The following is a 23450-nucleotide window of genomic DNA, read 5'->3' as shown; positions in this document are numbered from 1 at the left end:
GCCGAGACCCTTCGTCAAGTCTAACTGAAAGAAGAGCTAGTCCTGACGAAGGGTCTCGGCCCAAAACGTCGACTGTACCTCTTCCTAGAGATGCTGCCTGGCCTGCTGAGTTCACCAGCAACTTTTATGTGTGTTGCTTGAAATTCCAGCATCTGCAGATTTCCTCGTGTTTACAATTCAGAACAGATTCCTTTTCAGTAACATGATGATTACTGCCCATCAAACTCCCTGGTACTGAAAAAAAATGCTATTGCGACAGTGTTGAAATGATTGGGAGAAGGAATTTAAAAATACTTTCTTCTATATTTTTCTTACCACCATAACAACTTTCTTAATACAAGTTTACTTTCCAACCCTAATTTTAGATTGAAAGCAGTTACTTTAATTCATTGTGTCCATGGCCATCCCTGTGTAATTCTCACAACTGATTGTTTAAAAGGTTTGCTGTTTATTGTCCTGTTCATCCAGGTCCAAGTTATTATGTGGACCTCACTAAGCTGTGACCATTCCATATTTTCAACAACTTTACAAGCAAGCTTTTTCTGAGCTACTGAGGGGGCCAATTGTTCTAAAAAATTTAGCAGTTTAGAAATGGCATTCAATAGATATAATTGATAGTGCTCTCACCAATATTTTTGTGATGAAAAGAAAATTGAATTGAATTGAATTGACTTTATTTCTTACATCCTTCACATACATGCGGAGTAAAAATCTTTACTTACGTCTCTGTATGAATGTGCAATGTGCAACCAGAGTAAGTTATAATAAATAGAACAGTCAATGCAACTTAGAATTACACTCAAATCAGCATGAATTAATCAGTCCGATGGCCTGGTGGAAGAAGCTGTCCCAGAGCCTGTTGGTCCTGGCTTTTATGTTGCGGTACTGTTTCCTGGATGGTAGCAGTTGCAATAGATTGTGATTGGGGTGACTCAGGTCCCCAGTGATCCTTTGGGCCTTTTTTTACACACCTGTCTTTGTAAACGTCCTGAATCATGGGACGTTTACAACTACAGATGCACTGGGCTGTCTGCACCACTCTCTGCAGAATCCTGCAATTAAGGGAGGTACAGTTCCCAGACCAAGCAGTGATGCAGTCAGTCAGGATGCTCTCAGCTGTGCCCCTGTAGAAAGTTCTTAGGATTCGGCAGACCCATACCAAATATCCTCAACCGTCTGAGGTGAAAGAGGCACCGTTGTGCCTTTTTCACCACACAGCTGGTGTGTACAGGCAACGTGAGGTCTTCGGTGATCTGGATGCCGAGGAAATTAAAGCTGTTTACGCTCTCAATCCCAGATCCATTGATGTCAATAGGGGATAGCCCGTCTCCATTCCTCCTGTAATCCACAACCAGCTCCTTTGTTTTTGCTACATTGAGGGAGAAGTTGTTTTCTTGACACCACTGTGTCAGAGATAACTTCTTCCCTGTAGGCCACCTCGTTATTGTTTGAGATTAGGCCAATCTACTAACACTTTATAACCAATAACTTAATTATAACTGCCATGCACTTTTTTTTGTCGGACAGGTTATAGGACTCATTTCCAACCAACCTTATTAGCAGATCACGCAAATAGGCAAATTCGCAGTGAGATGTGTTTTCCACTGTAAGAGAAAACAAAAATTAGTGGGGAATGTAATTGACTGTAAAGCATTTCATCCAAAGTGATCTACTTTATCGTTCAAAGCAACAGGTTAGTAGTGTAGGGAGCAGTTTTAATTTGCATTTGACCTATTTTTTTACCATGTTCATTGTCTCCTTACATATTCAGGTGTCAATGCTGCAATCAAAGTGTAAAATGGAAATGTAATACAAAATTCCAGGCATATAAATGCATCAATCCCACTGATATTTTTAATATTTGTGATGGTCTAGCAGCTTGACATACTGTTCAATCAAGAAGCAGATGGCATCATAATATTCAAATATCTACTTTGCATTTATCATTCAACAATCAACTTGCACACATCTTTAGATAAGAGATTCATCCTTTCAGTTAATCTAATATCCATTGTAAAGTGAAACACAGACGAGTACAACCTAGGAACTGGCCCTTTGGCCCACAATGCTATGCCAAACTAACGAGTAATCAAATGACCAACTAAACTAATCTCTTCTGTCGATACAATATCAGCATCTTTCTATTTGCTGCACATTAATGTGCCTCAGAATCTCTCCAACACCACTGTTGTATTTGTTTCTACCACCCCTGTGGCAGCGCATTCCAAACACCCACAACTTTATGAAAAAAAACTTGCCATGCACGTCACCTTTGAACTTACACATTCATCTTCAATGCCCCGTAATATTAGACTCTATGACCATGGGAAAAAAAGATATTGGTTGTCTGATTTATCTATGCCTCTCTCATAATTTTATAAACCTCTATTTGATCTTCCCTCAATTGCCACTACTCCAGATAAAATACAATGCAAGTTTGTCCAACCTCTTTATTACACAAGCCCTCTAATCCAGGCAGCATCTGGCAAACTTCAGCACCTTCTCCAAAGCCTAGACATCTTTCCGATAATGGAGAAACCCGAACTGAATTTTCCAGATGCATCCTAGCTAAAGTTTTATAAAGCTGCAATATACTTTTGACATTTGAACTCAAATCCATGACTAATGAAGGCAAACATGCCCTATGCCTTCTTTACCACTCTAATAACCTGGATAGCCACTTCCAGGGAGCATCAAAACAGTTAAAGTCCTGCCATTAACGATGTACTGTCTTTCTACATTTGATTGCCCAAAGTACGACCCTTCACATTTGGCTAGATTAAACTCCATCTGCCATTTCTCTACCATATCTGCAACAGAGCTGTATCCTGCTACATGCTTTGGCATTCTTCTACATTATCCACAAAACACCAACCTTTGTATTGTCTACAAAGACACTGATTTGCTATCTATGGATTGGAGTGCTAGAGCTATTGACAAGGATTTAAACAAATTTGGCAGGGGGATGGGAACCAAAGTGATAGGGTTGAGGACGGGGCAGTTAGAATACAAGTAGGTCCAGACAAGTAGGTGAGACTGTGGAGAAGACAGGAAAATGATAGGGCAAAATTCCAGTCAGTGGGATGAGTTGAAGTCTAATATAGGAGCAAAATTGAAAAGGGTGATGAATATAGGGCTTAAGGAGCATTTGATGGCTCCAGGCCTGCACTCGCTGGTTTAGAAGAATGAGAGGTGATCTCATTGAAACCCATCAGATATTGGAAGTCCTAGACAGAATGGATGTGGAGAGGACATTTCCTATATAGGGGGAGTCTAGGACCAGAGGGTACAGCCTCAGAATAGAGGAACATCCATTTAGAACAGAGATGAGGAGGAATTTCTTCAGCCACAGGGTGATAAATTCGTAGAATTCATTGCCACAGACAGGTGTGAAGACCAAGTCATTGAGTATATACAGTATTTAAAGGGGATGTTGGTTCTTGATTAGTCAGGGTGTCAAAGGTTACTGGGAGAATGCAGCAGAATGGGGTCGAGAAGCATAATATATCAGCCATGATGGAATTGTCAACCAGACCCAATGGCCTAATTCTTCTCCCATGTCTTATTGTCTACATCCTATATAAACTCAAACCGCAGAGGACCCAGTAGAAATCACTGTGGAACACTACTCATCACAGAACTCAGCCAGAATAAGTGCCATCGACCACTACCCTCTGTCACTTATGGGCAAATCAATTTTGAATTTAATTGGCTAATATACTGTGGACGCCATGCATCATAGAGCATTTACTATATAATGTCACGATAATTTCCCGACACAGATCAAATGGGGTCTTAATACACTTGGACAGTCATTAGAAAATCTCAGATACATCTTGTTTTAAAAGATTATAGCAACTCACAAACTTTCCCCACAGTCATGTTCAAGTTTGACCTCCAGGAATGAAGTATTCTTATATGATCTATGCATTAGACAGCTCTTTCTTTTCTGGGAATGAAGGAGATATTTGATGCTAAGGCTAATTGTTCAGGACTTGTTGAGTGTCTCTTGCATTTTCTGATTTTAACTGTTCAGTGTTTACCTTAGCCAAGATATTGCTGAGTAGGAACCCATCATCCACACTAATCATTCAGATCCCCACTGGCCTACAATTATTCGATTTGAATCTGCAAGGCCAAGCATTCTGGAAGAGGATCCTTAACAGCTCTGTGGGTGCACCTACAGATCAGAGACTGCAGCGGTTCAATGAGGCAGCTCATCACCACCTTCTCAAGGGCAACCAGGGATGGGCAGTAAATGCTGGCTTAGCTAGTGATGCCAACATCCTGTAAATGAATAAAAAAAAAGACATGCTTGGCAAGGACCTCTCAGGCCCTTGTCCAATATGGTCAGGTCATGTGGGTAGGCTAAAATGAGCCCATGAAATTCCTCTGGAACTGTACCCGATTAAGTTATTCTCAGCACTATCGTTCAATTAATCTTTTAAGTGAATAATTTTTTTAAAAACTAACAGTAAAACTAGTATTAATTTGTACAACCTTAGGACATTGCAACACTTGTGTTAATGCTTCAATGCAGGGAAATATGGCAGTCAATTTTTGGGACAGCAAGCTTCCACTAAAGTAATAAACTGAAAGACTACTTTAACAGGTTTTCTTTTGGTTATTTTGGAAGTGTTAGCCAAGTGATACCCATTGGGTAAAGGACTAAGAATCCTGTCCTTTGAAAAATGTAGAGGACTGTCTTGTCACAGTGGTTATCTGCATGCAGAAGCTTCATCTCAGTTCATCACCAAGGAGAAATACCCAACCTTCTGCTGATCTTAACCATATTAACATCGACCATAACTTGGTAACACTTTTCTACAAAAAGACAGCATAAAGCATATTGCTTTGTGCTTATCAATGCAGAGAGAAGAAAGAAAATCAAGAATTCAAAGACTGCAACTACATGGAATAAATTAAATATTTAAGTAGGACAGGAGAAAGAATATCCTATAAAATGACTGTAATGTGGTTTGTTGCTTGCTGTGGTGAGAGATACCTCTGGGCACCTTTGCTCCAATTATGTGCAGATTGTGATGCAGAGTGGTTAATAAACAGGCTTTAGTTAGTTTTCTTTCCAAGAATGGATCATTAGTCTCTTTGTCCACTGGGAGAACAGTTCAGGAGGACATTCTACAAAAATTATTCATTGCTTCCTTTCTAGTGCCTGGAGATACCAAGCAGAAAATCCAAAGAATTTCAGGGAAAAAAAACTGCTTTGACCTGCAGTACTTCCTCAGTAAAAGACATTTGGATTTAATTCTGTGTCCTATGCATGCAAAGATCCATCATTTGTGGCACAGTTGATTAGAATGGGGACAGCAAACTTGTCCCAAGATGTCAGGTTTCCATTGGGGACAAAGGTTCATCCAGCAAACCTCACCTAAAATCCACCAGGTCAGTGCATGGTACATAGAACACAGAAATATAGCTTGCAGGTAATTAGGAAAGTAAGTGGAATTGAGTTTTTATTGCGAGGGGTCTGAAGTATAAATGTGAAGTTGAGAGGCATTACTACAATTGTACAAAGCATTAGCAAAGCTACACCCAGACTATTGTGTACAGTTTCCGTCTGTTTAAACAGGAATGGATACAATTGCATTAGGGGCTATAGATTTTTGGTGTCCTAGTGCAAGGAGATACTTGCAAGCAAATGATGCTGAATGACAGATTTCAAATTATATGGATATGCTGTGAGGTACACACTGTAAGCTCGGTGTAGCTATCACAAAGCTGATGGTTTAGGGGAACAAGCAGGAAGTGGCTTTGTATGGAAGGACGATACTGTAGGGTCCTGGACAAGGGGAAGAGACCTGTTTAGGGGAAGGAAGGGAACGTCGACTCAGACCATGAGAGGCCTGTGTCAGGCATTTTCATGCCTTACAAGATGCTGTGTAGGGCGCCACTCCTCGCACAGACACTAGGGCAATGTGTGGTTAAGTGTCTTGCTCATGCTGCCACAGCTGAGGCTCGAACTAGCGACCTTCAGATCACTAGACGAACGCCTTTACCACTTGGCCACATGCCCCAACACTACTGAGGGCCCTGTGTAACAGCCTCTCAAAGTTTCATTGTTTAAGGAAGAAACACATGTGTCAATGATACATTTTAAGAGAATGTACTAAATTGATGGTACAACTGATGGAGAGAACGATGTGCCCCAGTTTTATTTACTATATATATAATGAATAAATTATAGCTTTTGAAATAAAACAAAGTGCATTGAGTTGATTTCTGGGAAGAGGCTCCTGAGGGAAGGGGGACAGCGTGGTAGAGTAATGATTAGCACCAGTAATAGAGGTGACCCCATGGGTTTCCTCGGAGTGCTCCACTTTCATTCAGTTGCTTCGGTTTTCTCCCATAATTCTAAGATGTATGGGTTAGGATTAGTAAGGCGCGGCCATGCTATGTCACAGCCAGAAGCATAGCGGCATTTGCGGGTTGTCCCCAGCACATTCTCGGACTGCATTGTTTGTTGATGCAAACAACGCATTTCATTGCATGTTTTGATGTAGATGTAACAAATGAAGCTAATCGTAAACTTAATGGATACAGTCAAAGCTGAGATGGACCTGGGTAGCTGAGTGTTTTGGAAAACAGGCAGGAAGTGATGAATTCCCGGTCAGTTCAACCATATTTATAATGCTGCACAGGGTTACCATTCTTAAATGCATCACAACACGTTTGTAATCCAAATTTTAAACTGAAAAAAATAGATTGCTTCATAGATTTTGAATTTGTGAATATGGTAGTTTTGAGTGAAATTTTAAGCAACGTGCACAATTTAGAAAACTAATCTAATTTTGAATGCAATTTAACCCTGAAGTGTTTATAGCATTCACAATAAAAACTCCAATTCTACGTTTATAAACCACTCTGTTCAAAACTGCAGTACACCAAAATTTGGGTATCTTGCACAAACTGGATTAGAGGCAGTTTCATACTGGATGCTGCAGAGGGTTAGGGTGTGAGGGAGTAGTACAGGGAAAGAGCTGGGAACAAAAGAAGTACAAAGATGCTTTATCTTTCACATTATTAGATTCTGCAAGCTGGTGCTTCTTCGATGACCTAAAGGCAGCAACTTTGTCTGAAATCTATAGGCCCAAACCCTACTGCAGAAACACAAGACTCAGGCTGATCTCCCCTGAAAATTTTATATGAGTATCGACTCCAGATGTCACCTTATGCCATCTAGTGTTTCAGGAGGTTTGGCATCTCACCCAAGACTCCAGCAAATTTCTAGAGTTAGATGGTGGAGTGCATTCTGACTGGTTACATCACCACCTGGTACAGAGGCTCCAATATTCAGAAACAAAAGAGGCTTCAGAAGGTTGAGGATTTAGTCAGCTCCATCATGGGCAAAAGCCTCCCCACCTTTGAGGGCATTTACAAAAGGTGTTGCCTCAAAAATACAGCATCCATCATTAAGGACCTTCACCATCTGGGACGTGAACTCTTCTCATTACTACCATCAGGGAAGGGGTACAAGAGCCTGAAGACCTACACTTAGGGTTGCCAACTGTCCTGTATTTGCTGGGACATCCCGTATATTGGGCTAAATTATTTTGTCCCATACGGGACCGCCCTTGTCCCATATTTCCCCCGCTAAGGTAGAGCATTCCTATGAAACCGTTCATAAGCCAAAATGGCGTAGAGTGAAGAAGCAATTACCATTAATTTATATGGGAAAAATTCTGAGCATTCCCAGACCCAAAAAATAACCTACCAAATAACACATAAAACCTAAAATAACACTAACATATAGTAAAAGCAGGAATTATATGATAAATACACAGCCTATATAAAGTAGAAATAATGTATGTACAGTGTACTTTCACTTAACAGAATCGGGAAGATTAAGCCAAAACCGATCTGTAGAAAAAAAAATTGGCACACACATGTATGCACACACAGGTGCTCGCACAAGGCTTCATGGTCATGGTAGTCTTTCTCAGGGTAAACACAAGTGTCCCATATTTGACTGCTACTTTTGTCCCTTATTTGGGAGTGAGAAAGTTGGCAACCCTACCTGCACTCTTTTCCTAATCCATCTGATTTTATGTATTGAGATACAGTATGGAGTAGGACCTTCTGGCCTTTCAAGCCCAGGAATCCTCAATTTAATCCTAGCCTAGTCGTGGGACAATTTACAATGACTAATTAACCTACCAACTGTGGGAGGATACCGGAGAACCCAAAGCAAACCTCCATGGTCACGGAGAGAACATACAATCCTTTCAGGCAGCAGTGGGAAGTGAACCCGGGATGCCTGTTCTGTAAAGTGTTGCACTAACCACCATGTTACCGTACCACAATCTGACAAGCCCATGAACATTACCTCGTTATTCCTCTTTTGCACGATTTGTACATTTTTTCTAACTTTTAGTTTTTTAATGCCTTATACTGTACTGCTGCCACAAAGCAAAATTTTCACACCATGTGACAGTGATAATAAAGCTACTTCTGATTCTGCTTTAGGTGTTAAATCAAGACCCTGCCTTCCTTCTCTGATGGACATAAAATATTCTCTGGCACTCGTTCAATTAGCACCATGAAAGCTTTGGGCTCCCGGGTTGCAGTGGGTCCTATGCAAATGCAAGTAAGCATTTCATTCCTTTCTGTGCACATCAGGCTCCCGGGGAATGAAGCTACAGATTCTATAGCCAACACAAACACAGAGCATCTGACATCATATTCATAGTAGCAAGATCCTGTGCATAATTTGGCTGTTGATTTTCTTTAAAACATTACAGAAGTGACTGAATTTGAAGTGGACAATTATTTGGATAAAAGTGCATTGATTCATTCCAAAGTTATGGGATCATAATGTAAACTTTTTTTTCCGATCATCACAGACAAAATGGTGAAGGACCTCAGAAGGTCAGGCACCTATGGGGAGGATAATTGGTTGACTTTTTGTCTGTTTGGTCCTTTAACAACAGCACAAGTTCCACAAGTGAAAGTAAAATGGTTTGAATGACCTATTTTCAACAGTCAGTTTACTTCAGTTTACTATGAGTTCAAGTTCCAAGCAAGATTTGAGCACATAAATTCAGGCTGACAATGTAGTACAGTACTGACAGAGAGCTGACAGTCAGAGGCATTATCATTTAACCAGAATAATAAGCTGAGGCCTTGTCTGCTCTTTTAGGCAAAACATTTCCTATCTCTGACAAAGTCAACAATTTAGTCCTTAATCACACCCCTAAATAATTACTAGATCGATGGTGCTGAGGAAAGGGAAGGTGGAGAACAAGTTCTGGTTCAGCATCGCAGGCACAGCCATCCCAACCATCACAGAAAAGCCAGTCAAGAGCTTAGGCAAAGTTTTTGACAGCTCTTTAAGGGACACAACATCCATTCAGGCAACCTGCACCGAGTTGGATGGCTGGCTGAAATCTGTGGACAAGTCTGGCCTACCTGGGAAGTTTAAAGCCTGGGTGTATCAGCATGGCATTCTTCCCGGAATCCTGTGGCCCCTCCTCGTCTATGCAGTTCCGATCTCGACAGTCAAAACCTTAGAGAGGAGGATTAGCAACCACCTCAGGAGATGGCTGGGGCTGCCAAAGAGCCTGAGCAGCATCGCACTCTATGGACACCACAACAAACTGCAACTGCCCTTCAAATCCTTGGAGGAAGAATTCAAGGTAACAAGAGCCAGAGAAGTGCTACAGTACAGGGACTCCAGTGACCCGAAGGTGGCTAGAGCAGGGATCCAAGTAAGTACTGGCAGGAAGTGGAGGGCAGAGGCGAGGCTGCGTCACAGGAGGCTGGTGCGAGTGGTCACACAAGGCCGAGCTGGGCTAGGATCCTTTCCAACTCCCCAAATGGACACCAGAGGGAAGGAAAGGCGTGGTCTAGTTCAGGAGGAGGTGAGAGCAGTAGTGGAGGAGATGAGAGCCTGCAAGGCGGTGGGAATGAAGCAACAGGGAGCTTGGACAAGATGGGAGAATGCGGTTGAGAGGAAAGTGACCTGGGCTGACCTTTGGAAAGCCGAACCACACCGCATCCAATTTCTGATCCAGGCAGTGTACGATGTGCTTCCAAGCCCATCAAACCTGCACACATGGGGCAAGGCAGAGTAATCTGCGTGCCCACTATGCTCCAAGCGAGGACCTCTGGAGCACATCCTCAGCGGCTATGCAAGGGCACTTGGTGAGGGACAGTACAGGTGGAGGCATGATCAGGTCCTGAAGACCATCACTGAAGCCGTCAGCTGTGTGGGCGAAGCGGTCCCGACCCTCTAAGCAGACTTTGTCAGAGCTGGGGAGCAGCCAATACCTGCCAAAAGAACACCTGCAGGCATTCTGACCTCTGCAAGGGACTGGCAGCTGTTGGTGGACCTCGAAGGGCAGCTGAAGTTCCCCAACCATATCGCACCCTGCGACCAGACATTGTCCTAGTGTCTGAGTTGACTAAGCAAGTGGTGCTGCTGGAGCTGACAGTCCCATGGGAAGATAGCTTGGAGGAGGCCTTTGAAAGGAAGCTCTCCAAGTATGCAGGACTGGTCAGCAACTGTCAGCAGGCTGGATGGAGAGCGAGGTGTCTCCCAGTGGAGGTTGGTTGTAGGGGATTCATAGCCCGTTCTTTAGTTAGAGCCTTCAGCATTTTGGGCATCGAGGGAGAGGGGAAGAGGAGAGCCATCGGCAGTACCACCGATGCGGCAGAGAGGGCCTCAAGATGGCTATGGCTCAAAAGAGCGGAGCCATGGAGTCATAAGTAACTAGCCATCTGGACACAAGCTGGGGTCTGATCAGCCCCGGCTGGGTCACCTGGAGGAGGTTGTATGATGTTGAAAGACCTGAAACACCCGATGATTCCAGGAACATCACTGAAGATGTGTCCAGAAGCATCAATAAATGTATGTACACAGGTCATTATTACATTTTAGTTTGCTTTGTTTATATTGGTTGCTGTAGTTCAAAGTGTAACACCAACTATAATTCAAGATATATTTTGTTGTTTGGAAAAATTCCTTGGGATAAACTGAGATCATGAAAGGTTTTTTTTTTATTGATCCAAGCTTTTCTGTTCTTTTTCTTTCCAAGAAGTGTTTGGGCTCTGATGGGCAATACCACAGCGGAGGAAAGCCAAAATGCCCAGTATGAGCACTGCTCCGTGAAGTGATAACACTGCAGGCACGGTTCTCTCTACAAAGTGTTTCAACGGGACTTCAGTTAAAATAAGGGCATTGACTAAACCAAACTTTGAAATGAATTGAATGAAGCTCAATTTCTCAATACTGCCCACATAATAAAATTTATAAGCTGGTTGAGATAAACAATTATGTGCTGCTGAGTGGACATTTGTAAAGCCAAGTTGTTTACTCTTTTAAAAATAGAAAATTATAGTCATATTGACAATAAGCTGAATACATATAACTGGCTTGCCTTAAGCAACCAGAGATTTCACAGAAAACTGTGGAATAAAAAACACCTTGACAGACATTCTGTATTCATTAAAATCTGCAATGAAAGCACTTCTTTTTCTGCAGGTCTTTCGTGAATGGGCAAAGTACTAATTGTAAAGGAAAGGACCTGGTACGGTATGCAATGACAAAATTATTGCAATGAAAATACTGCAATTTATGAGCAAGTTTCAGTTGTAAACTGCATTGATTGACTGCCATGCTTGCAGAAAGGTTGCAGCACTGCGGAACTGATATTGTCCCTTGATGGAACAACTATGTCAGTGCCACAAGACTGAGTGATGCTAGGAAGAGTCCAGTCAGATTTTCCATTGGTAATCTGCAACTTCAAAGTGCCTGCAATCATGATCTACTCCAGGAAAAATGATTTTCAATCACAAAGTCCTGAGAAATTTGAATGTTGCATAGTTCTCAGTGCTTTATAATCTATTTCTATATAACAGGATTTAAAAAAAAATATCTTTTAAACCCTAAAAATTATTCTAGTTTTCCACATGGCGCATTTAATTGAAAATTTCACACAAAACTTCCATATCACAAATTCAAATTCTATGAAACAATATCATTTTCCAGTTTAAGATTAGGATTAAAACCATTTTGTGATGCATTTAAGAACAGTAAACCTGCGGAGGGGATTGCTGGGTGGCATGGCTCGAGAGGCGTAAGGGCCTATTCCACGCAGTATGGCAATAAATAAATAAATAAATTTGTTGATGAATCCTAAAATTACTTAATAAGTAAAGGGGGGGAGGAGAAGATGGCAGTGCGACGCAGAGCACGCGGCCGCTCCAAATGAATATCCATTATGTGTAACTCGGGGGCCGTGCACAATCCAGATTTGATGGAGTCAGCCATGAGAAGCACAGAGGAACATCTGGAGTAACTTCTGAAATGCCTGCTTCACTGCCGCTGCTACTGCACGATCGAGAATCTCCAAAGACGAAGGCCCCAAATCGTTGGCTTTGCGTATCACCTGTTGCCGGAGCTGGGGTTGGAACGCTCGGCAGAGATGGTGCTCAGTGCTCGGTGTCGAAGAGGTGGTCGGAGGCTCGGAGCTTTCGGACGGATTCGGACTCAGACTGTGGTCGGATGCTTCCAGGATGCTGCATCGGCGCTGGAGGTTTACCGTCTGCATGAGATGATGGGACTTCCGAGAGACTTTGAGACTTTTACTGTGCTATGGTCTGTTCTTATCAAATTATGGTATTATTTTGCACTGTTGTAACAATATGTTATAATGATGTGGTTTATGTCAGTTTTTAAGTCCGTTTGTCATGTGTTTTCGTGATATCATTCTGGAAAAACATTTTATCATTTCTTAATGCATGCATTACTAAATGACAATAAAAGGGGACTGCGTGTCCTCATAATCATAATAATAAGTGAATTAGAATAAATTACTCATCTGAGGAAAATCACTGGTGCAGGTGATAAGATTTAAAGAATAGTTTCCTTACTGTAACACTATATATTCTAAACTTTGAATTTAATTAGTTAAAATTATGTTATGAGTTACCTTCAATAGTCCCCCACTTTGTTTTCCGGCCAAGAATTCTCCTTCCATTTACCTGGTACTCAAGGTTACTTCCAACCACAGCAAAAGGCACCATTTCCTGCATAATATGAAATATGAAAGCGAGGTCCTTGAATAGAAATTGTCCTAATGGCTAGTCTGCTTTCTTTCTTTTTTAAAAAAATAGAGTTCATTCATAACAAATTTACTTCAGGTCAACAATGGATTCCTCACTGATTCTAAAAGTGTCTCATTTTATGTTTGTTTCTGCTCCCCTTTAATCTTGAAGATACAAGCTTATTTTATGACCTTTCAGCTTAGATCAAATCATACTTAGTGTGGATAGTGGTTCAACTTCTCCTCACCCACTTTCAGCAGATGTCTTTTGGCATTAGCTTCCTTACATGCATCATGCATATACAAAGTGGTCACACACAATGGTTAACAAGTAAAGAGGACAGATTTAGCAGTGGAAAAACTCCTGAGGTTATATCGGTAGCTGACCAACCATAAATACACAACAGTGTATACAATCCCATTCTAAAGATGGAAAATAAAAGGAAAGTTTTAATTTAGTGCTCAAGAGCAAACTTCTTGCTCTTTTCACTGTTTGGCTAACCTCTCCTTTGGGAAAAGAACGCACAAAATGCAAACCCTGGGGTCCAGTAGCTATGATGCCATCAGGCCAACTGCACAGCTAATGCTCTCACAGAATTGTACAGGAAAACTATTTTAATAACTTTTAAACATTGCATTGAGCAAACATCATCAGAATTCACATTACAAATTAACATATTTTAATTTTTAAGTTATTTATATTTTAAGATAATTGTGAACAAAGGAAATTTGATGCGTTTGTATAAAATTCTTTTTCTTAAGCTTAATTTATGACTTGATTACTTTAAGGTTTTAAGTGCACACTAAGATTTTTAATGGGTTGAATCATGCTCAATCCAGTCAGGCACTCAAACTCACTACTCCCCTTTGCCTGCCCACCTCCCACTGCCCGTCCTGAAATACCAGCTTGCCAGCTGTAGTCCACCTATGAAGCAGGGACCTTGGCTGGTTAGGAAGAGCATCCCTCACAGACCCTCTGTAACCCAGGGTCCAATAGGTAGTCTGGACAGTGACAGGGCTCTGGTAGGTTATAAAGGAGGCTCCATTGCAAACACCACTGGGGCAGGGCATTGCGGGCTGGGAAAGGGGTTATTGATTTTATTTACAGTACCTTTAATATAAATCTCCAAATGATATTGCAATAAGTTAAATTCATAAAAACACGCACAATTGGAAACATTAAAATAAAGCAAAATAGATTGTTTGAAAAAACATACAGTATTTATCTGTCTCTATTACATACTATCCTATTCTTAGTAAGATTAATGGAACCTCGGGCCTTGCCCTGGGTTTGATCTGGCATTGATCCCGGAGGATATTTCCCACTGTAATACTGAGGAATCCCAGCACAAACCGTCTTAATATCTAGCAGTGGTGAACTAATGATTTGTCCATTCAAATCTGTCAACATGTACAGAATTCCTATGTTTCTATGTCATGTGCAGAAGCCTAGAATTTACAAGTTCAATAGATTTGTGCCGGCAGTTCTCACCATAATCATTGGCAAAAATCAGAACGATCTGGCCCAGGGCATTTCCCACTTAGTGACACCAAAATTTATATCCTTGAAGTAATTTCAGCTTGACTGCACAGGGCCACTGAGAATCATTGCAGGATTTTACATTAAACTGCATCTGAAAATCCAAATTTGCTCTCATTTACATGGAAATTAGCAAATGTTGGCAGCTTTGCCGTTAATTCTAGATTAAATCTAGATTAAAGTGATCTTTCCTTAACATCTAGGTAAAGAAGAATCTTCACCATTGTTTTAGATATAATGGCAAATCAGGACACAAGTGAGATAAATTATCATGATCGGAGAATAAAATACTTGCCCAAGCAGTGCTTAAATCTGGAAACATGGAATTTAATTTGTATATTTGCTTATAAATGAAAACATCATTTGAAGGCAATTTTCAGGCCACCAGAAGCGATGTAACCAGAAGCAAAATAAATAATGGTTTCTTCATCGAGTCAGTGTGAAATACAATATCCCAAAATGGGCAACCATTAGCCAAATAAATGATGCCTATTGAAGGGGTTTCATTAAGATTCAAAATGAATGTATTTGATCACCATTTATTTTAAAGGAAATAATTATGCGGTCTACTGGTTAACTAAACAAAATAACAAATATAATTAATGTCACATCACAAAGGCATTCATTTAAATAGGCAACAGGAGGGCATTTCTGAGCAATGCATGTTTGGGTATTAGAAGAAATAAATTCTACCAACTCTAATTTTGTCATTTAATAGGCGATCCTCTGCATCTTCATCAAACTGTTTTTGAGGATAAACATCTATGTCATGCTTCTGAAGGTCATTTTTGATCTGCAAAGAAACAAAATGGTTTTCATTAAGATTCAGCCAATTACTGTGCAGATTTACATGAATTCTATCAGTGTCTGTTAACTTGTGTTCAAACTACAGGAAATACATTAATGATCTTGCTTATAATCATTTCTCCATTTTCTTTGATGTCGATTTCCAGATATATCTTGGAGGTCCTTGCAACCTTGTGAAGTTTGTGCAGAAGACACAGGTCCTGTGAAGCTACTCAGCTCTTTACTTTTCCATCTGTAAAGATTGTCTGATCGTGTCACCTTTTAACCACTTATGTGCCAGTTTGCGTAAATCCCTCGGAATCAAAGGAATTATTTTACAAATTTCTGATGTGCTAACTGCACCCTCCTACCCCTGGTAGCACGATGAAACTGTCAAGCTATGTATTTCCACTATTGAGTAACTCGATTGATTTTAATTCAATGTAAATGGAATATACTTTTCAGCACTGACAGACTGAGATAATTGTATAAAAATAAACAATCCATATGGGTTTCTCAGGCACGATACAGATTCATTATTACTATATAGTAGAACAAAATTCAGGATTAAGTGTGAATAAAATTATTACTGTGCACACAGCTGTAGAATTGCTTCAGAATTAGTGTTCCATATAGATTTGGCATAACACCGTAAATTTAGCATTCGATGTCCAGTTACCATCTCATTTAATGTGACTCTCTCATTATTAAAGATTTTCCAGAGATCAAACAAATACATTTAAATTCTTGCTGTGCTCTGCACTTTCCCAGTCTGCAGAGGAAATAACCTGTGTTTTCTGAAGGAAAAGATTGCTAAAAATTATATTTTAATTCATTTTTTTCTCGATCAAATCTCTTTAATCACAATATGCCCAATTCCCTACCTACCCCATGTCTGTTCTCACAAATCTATGAGTGTTGTCTCCAGACATTATCAGTAATGTGCAGCTGTTGTTGCCATCTGATACTACAACGCTTTTCGGGTTGCTTTCCTTACAAGCATCAGTTAGCCACATGGTGGAGATATTCTTAGCAGATAAGAGACACTGGCACAGAATTGCCAAGAAATTGCTGACATATGCATCAGTGATAAAGGGAGATTTAAACTATGTCCATTTTGAACAGGATAGTGGCTCCACTGAGGACAGAAGGGAGGGAAATCAGAAGGTATGCTTGGCTGAATCATTTTGATGAGTGGATTCTCTTTATTAACTGCATTTTAAAGACAAGTAAGATCTGTGATTTTGAACTTTATAAGTCAATATATCTAATGCAAAATCCAGGAAGTAATACTCAACCCATGCAGAACACCTAATTCAGCCTTAGCCGAAGCAATGAGATTGAATACTTTACAAAAACAACCACAAATATGTTTTTAAGGATGAGGAACCACAGTTATTTGGACAGGCTGGAGTTACTTGTATAGACTGGGATTAAAGCAGAGATTTAATAGCAGTATTTAAAATCACTGTGGGTTTACATGAATCACTGAAGAAAAATTGTTGGAATTTTCATGAGAGATTAGAAAACTCAAGTTAAAGCTTCAACGTGGTCACTACTATGCAAATTATCTGATTGGTTTCGCTGAGGTCCACTATTGGCTCAGAATGTCATGATGTATGACCATAGAACCAATGACTAAAATTGACTGGGTGCATCTTTAATTCGTGCTGCACAAACTTTTTTATGGGATTCTGAGTTATAGATCTTTAGGGCTAAAATTGCATGATGAAATAAAATTGTCATATTCAACCCACAATGCAAGAAGTGAACAACTCTTTATTTTTATTTCACCAACAGCTGATATGCAAGATAGTTTATAGCTGTCAAGGAAATTTTAGGAAAAGATCTTGGATTTGGAAATACAGTTCCTTTTGGAAATCACGCTGCAAATGGCAATGTTTATCATTTACAGCAGTAGAAGGCATTTGTTTTGTGAAAAATAGTTCTCATCAAAACGATCTAAACTGTTTTGTAATCATTAACTTTGAATGGTGAGAATTTGTCACAAAAAGTGTTGCAGAACAGGGATGAAGATTATTCCAATTTCTTAGCAATATTGTCTCATCGCTATTAAAGCTGACTCCTTTTTACTTTCACCCCTATTGCTGTATGTACTTTCTGACTTAACATTACACTGATCATATTGTACTAAAGGAAAATGCCAGAGGAAGGCAGATTCCAAAAACAAAGGACAATGTAAGCAGCAATTTGATACACTTGTGTGTCTGAGCTAGTAACAATGGAAACTGAAACACCAAATGGTGGATTTTCCGCCTTTTCTGTTTCTCCTCTTCCAACATAAACAAACCAATTATGCAATAATTTCAAAAACTGTAATAACAGCCCAGACCTTCTCATTCAAGCAAGCGAAACACTGGAATGAGTCACTGCTCTGCGAGAAGGGGAGCAAGATAGCAAGTAAAGGCCTTAGCAAAAAAAAACCCAAAAATTAGCTCAACCAAAATTAATTAAGTTTGTTCAAACTTCAGTAAATCTTTCGGAAATATCCCTTGGAAGGCAAGCCGTTCCTACACACACCAAGAAACGCTTTCAAATCATAAACCTGAACTAGTAATAAAACCCAATAGACCAGCGAATGAAAATCTGCAACAAGTTAAAATATATACCCTGCATCATTCCAGTTAAGAACACAAGAGGGCGTCGAGAGTTAAATATTCCAAACTCTCAGAGGGAATCATAATTATATATCTCAGTATCAACTGATTAGGATTACTAATTGATAATGCATAAACTAATAAACTTAGTTTAATAAATATAACTAATAATTATTTCAGAATGATTTACAGAAGTTATTGATTATTTATTGACAGCTCATGCCATTTGCTTCTACAACCGTTGCAAAGGTTGTACAAGAAAATAAAATAGTTCATATTTCTCAGTTTATTATATTTCTCTCCAGGAAAATCATAAATTTGCAGTTTTATTGAACATTAATATGAAAAATATTCCACCAAAATGCAGAAAGTTAGAACAGCTTTGAACCAATAATTGTGCTTTTACAGCCAAACGATGATGATATTGGAAAGCTGTAATATAAAGAGCTGTAAAGAAAGTATAAAGTGTTGAAATAAACACACCAGGAGGATCAAATGTTCAGTGTAAAATGTTTTAACAGTTTTTATCAATGTCTGTCCATCAGAGTTAGAAAATGTTGTAGAAGGAATTGTTATTTATACATGCACTCCGGCAGGGGAAAAGAGAAGAAAGAAAAGATCAACTAAGATAAATTGCTGAACAGATGCTTAGCAAATTAAGGATGATAAAGCTCAAGGAGCAATGAGTCTGGCAGAAGTACAGAGGGCAATCGTTGAATGATTGTCAGCAGCTGTTGACTGGGAAAAAAAAAGGAACCAATAGTTTTTACTTAAATTGGAACTCAAGTGTTGATTCTGCAAACCTAAAATATACTTATCCAAAAGATGAGGTACTACTCCCCACTATCTATAGAGCTTCATGAGAGCAGTGGGAGGGTCTGTAGACAGAATCCAAGCCGGACCTGCTGAGTATTTCGAGCATTTTCAGTTTAATTGCAGCTCTGCGAAAATTGGTACTTCCATTTTTGCACAACATACAATTAATTAGTTTACAATTTATCCTACTGAACAAAGTAAACCAAAACAACATCGAAAAACATTTTGTGTTGTAGCTGGGCAAATACGCTGGCTTTCATCCTGGTGAACTCTGTGACATACCTTAAAACCTTATTCATGTAGACCCAACTGAAACTCAGTGACATATGTCATCTAAAGAACCTGTTTTTATCTTTGAATACTCTGACACCCGAGAGCATGAACATCGATTTCTTGAACTTCCAGTAAATGCTCCTCTTCTCCTTCACAATTCCTGATCCCTTCTCTCACCTTATCTCCTTGCCTGCCCAACACCTCCCTCTGGTGCTCCTCCCCCTTCCCTTTCTTCCATGGCCTTCTGTCCTCTCCTATCAGATTCCCCCTTCTCCAGCCCTGTATCTCTTTCACCAATCAATTTCACAGCTCTTTACTTCACCCCCACCCCCTGTTACACCTATCACTCACCACCTGGTACTTCTTCCTCCCCCCGGCTTTCTTATGCTGACTTCTCTTCCTTTCCAGTCCTCATGAAGGGTCTTAGCCTGAAATGTCAATTGATTTCTCTTTTCCATAGATATTGCCTGGCCTGCTGAGTTCCTCCAGCATTTTGCGTGTGTTTATTTGGATTTCAAGCGTCTGCAGATTTTCTTGTGATGGTAATATTTACAATAGCATAGTACAAAATGCTTGGAAATCAGCAGGTATTTCCAATATGATCAAATTCAGAGCAAACATTTAACTTAACTCTAAACTATTCTATTCCAAGCACAGTATAATACTCAGTTCCCATAATCATCACACCCACCTACACAAAAATAATATTCTTTTCATATTCTGCTGCCAAGAGACCCACACAGATGTCATAGGAAATTTACTGGAAAACCCAATTACTCTGAAAATTGGTCTTGCTTTATTGTTTTATGCTGTGTTTATAACTTTAGTATAAGGAGTTAACAATTCTATGATTATCTAGTCTAAAGCGGTTTAAAAAAAAACACCTAAAGATTGGGCAAAGAGGGAATGTTTACAAAGCAGCTTAACAGGAGGGATGTGGAAAGTCTTAATAGATTGATTAGATCACTACACAAAATCTTCACACAAGCTCATGTTCCTTTATTAGCTTAAGTTAATATAAAAAAATTTCCAAACCAAGAGGTTTGGGGAGCCACGGAAAGATAGGGGTTAGCGCAACACTACTATAGATCGAGGTGTTGAGGAGACTAGAGTTCAGAGTTCAATTCTGGCGCCGTCTCTAAGGAGAATATGCGTTCCCCTTGTCAGCTTCATGGGTTTTCGCTGGGCGCTCCGGTTTCCTCCCACAGTCCAAAGACATACAAGTCATGAGGTTAATTTGTCATTGGAAAGTGTCCTCTGATTAGGCTAGTGTTAAGTAAGTAGGCTGCTGGGTAGTGCCATTCGTTGGGCCTCAAGAGCCTGGTCTGCATTCTCTCTAAATAAGTAAAATGAAGTCTTACCTTTCATCCCATTTTGTATTCATGAGTTCAGTCGAAAATATATTAACCAAAATAAACTTGTTTCAAAATAAAGAATAAACCACACAGTAATGTTCCATTCTTACATTTATAGACAATGTGTTAAGTGGTGTTCATTTACTTTTCTTAAAATCAGTAGCTCTATTGCCACTCATGTGCCCCCCTAGAGCGGTACACTACTATAACAAATGAGGGACTTCCTCACCCAACCCGGCCCCTCCATGTCCAGTAGCAGAAGAACACTATACAGTGGTCTGCCCCCACGGTGCCCTTGCGGTAGCTGTACAAAGCTCCAGTGGGTCCCAAGCATGTACTCCTGCAGCCTGGAATGTCGGCAATGTTCATCAATGTGCAGGCAGACCAGCAAGCTCTGCGCAGACCAAAGTGTGTCTTTTACCAGGTTGATGGTCTTGCAGCAGTCTTTAATTCTGCTCCTGGGAACAGCCCATAAACCCAAAACGCAGCTGCTCAGGATGAACTGTGACACAGGCCCAGGCACATTTCTCCACACGCTCTTTGCAAAAACCACAGCATGCAAAGAGATTCCTTGGTGGGGCAGCCAATAGTGGGAGTTATGTTCCAGGGCCATGGGCTGGTCCAGATTCTCCCACTTGTTATCCTCAAAGATCTCCATGGAAGAGGACAGGAAGTTCTGGAAGTCTGTGCTGCCTATGGCCTTTCTGTCATACAGACCGAAATAGAAGAATCTGCAGATCCTCAGTAGGTCCTTCTGGGAGGATGCTACTGAACCATCCTCTTCTTAAGGTTGTGGATCACAGAATTCCCCGTGAACCTTTTGGAAGGAGTGTGAGCATGTTTCATCCTGCTCCACAGGGCAGACCCTGCATTGTAAGCTAATTTTGGAGGATGCAGAGATGAAAATCTGATCTTGTCAGTTCTTTACCTTGTGTAAAGCGGAAAGGTGGGAGGAGAAGATGGTGGCGCGATGCAGTGCGCGCAGCTTTCCGGTGAAATGATATCGTATTTGTAAGTAGGATGCCGTGTACAATTCTGATTTGATGGAGACAGACGTGAGAAGCACAGAGGAACATCTGGAGAAACTTCTGAAATGCCCTTCGCTGCCGCTGCTACTGTACGATTGAGAATCTCTGGAGGGAAGGCCCCAAAATCCCTGGCTTTGCCTGTTGCTGGCGACCGGGGCTGGGGTCGAAGCGTTCGGCAGAGATGGTGCTCGGTACTCGGTGTCGGAGGGCTGGTCGGAGGCTCGAAGTTTTCGGACGACTCAGAGTCAGACTGTGGTCGGACATGGCAGGGAGAGTTTTCTTCCTTCTCCCGTCTGCATGAGATGTGGGCTTTCGAGAGACTTTGAACTTTTTTTTTTACTGTGCCCATGGCCTGTTCTTCATCAAGTTTATGGTATTGTTTGCGTTGTAACTACAACACTGTTGTAACTATAATTATGTGGTTTTTGTTAGTTTTTCAGTCTTGGTCTGTCCTGTGTTTCTGTGATATCACACCGGAGGAATATTGTATCATTTCTTAATGCATGCATTACTAAATGACATTAAAAGAGGACTGCATGTCCTCATAATCTAATCTAATAATCTAATAATAATAACTCCTCCCTCACATCCACAACATCACCCTCCACCCCCCCCCCCCCCACCCAACTTCAAAAGTTGCTGCATCTCTGTCTGGAGTTTGTGCAGCTCCCTCTTACTTGCCTTGTTTCTAAACTATTTTAGTGGATGAGAACTTTGATGTTGTCCTTGGAGCCGGTTCCCACCAGCATACAGGGCAATCGAAGAGGGCTTCAAGGTTCTCCAGCCTGCATGCTCCCTCTTTAATTCCTCAGTAGTCTCTGAGGCCAGCAGCTTGACACTCAGCTCCCATGTCCCCCCTGCCTGTGTGTTAGCCTGTGCCAGATCCCTCTCTGATTGCCTGAGTGTAGGTACTTCACACTTTGAGCAGGCTTTGTACAGATGCCCCGCATCCCCACACAGATGGCAACACTTGCTTTCCCTGCAGCTCATGGTCTGATGGCCTTTCTGCTTGGAGCACTTGCAGATGTACTGGGACACCACATATCCAGGCACGTTCCAGTTATGGTCAGCTGGGTTGACCAGCAGACTCTTTGTCATTGCAGTTCCCTCTAATGACAAAGACTGAGGGCCGGTGGATGATGGAGCTATTTGCATCTACCCTCATCTTGACCTTCATCTGGCACTACTTGCCCAAATCACAAATGTGTCCTTGACATCCACACGTTTTCCTGCTCCCACAGCATAATGAGCCAGGAAGGTGAGCTTGTTCACAGCAGGCATATGCAGGTTGAAAATATGCTCCATGATCACACACTTCCTCTGGGTGAGGATCGTGAAAAGTGGCTGTGTCTTCAGCAGCAACAGCGGTGCCTTGCTTCCCTTCTCAAAAATCCTGCATCAACTTTTGTATCCCGGCATATACTTGAAGACTTCAAAGGAGCTGCTAATGGTGAAGTTTAGGACGTAGATGTTGTCCTTCATCTTAAACATGCAATACTTCAGCAGGAATTTCCCAACGAAGTGATCACAGTTGAAAGGGTTCCCCCACTGGGATCCTTCAGTGACACCCTGACAGCGTTTCAGATCCCCAGACCTCCTGCCGATGCAGTCACGCTGACTGAGTTGGAATGCTTATCGCTGGAAACGAGCATTGGATTGATTTCCCAATCAACACGAGGATCCGTCCCTAAGTCAGCAGGTTAAACTCTCATCAGCACCTCTTGATCATGGAGAATTATTCTTGACTTCTGTCCTCAAAGTCGGCATCTATGGAGGTCCACTTCTAGTCAGTCCATGTAGATACTACACTTGCACTTAGCCAAAAGACTGAGAGGTTGTTTGTAGCCAATACATTTGTAGAAACTACATTGTCCTCTGTGTGTTAAATCTAGTTTCCCATCCCACCTTAAACGTAGTTTCTAATTAGCTGCAATTTATACCTGTGATAACAACAGCCTATGAGGGTATTT

The 23450-nt window shown here is 40.9% G+C and overlaps 1 protein-coding gene across 4 annotated transcripts in view; it reads right to left on the bottom strand.

The window, feature by feature from the left end:
- The window catches only part of septin9a (septin 9a), a 334059-nt gene that overhangs the window by 1432 nt on the left and 309177 nt on the right, over positions 1 to 23450 (bottom strand). For all 4 annotated transcript variants that reach the window (XM_072242669.1, XM_072242672.1, XM_072242671.1 and 1 more), the window contains 3 exons: positions 15302 to 15397; positions 12951 to 13047; positions 1553 to 1604 (listed from right to left, as the gene is read on the bottom strand). In XM_072242669.1, coding sequence (XP_072098770.1) covers positions 1553 to 1604; positions 12951 to 13047; positions 15302 to 15397 — 245 coding nt within the window. The remainder of the gene's footprint in view (positions 1 to 1552; positions 1605 to 12950; positions 13048 to 15301; positions 15398 to 23450) is intronic.

This window comes from Mobula birostris, chromosome 24 (assembly GCF_030028105.1).
Source record: "Mobula birostris isolate sMobBir1 chromosome 24, sMobBir1.hap1, whole genome shotgun sequence".
Lineage (NCBI taxonomy): Eukaryota > Metazoa > Chordata > Chondrichthyes > Myliobatiformes > Myliobatidae > Mobula > Mobula birostris.
The sequence above is the reverse complement of the archived record's forward strand: the minus strand, read 5'-3'. Positions and strand labels throughout refer to the sequence as shown.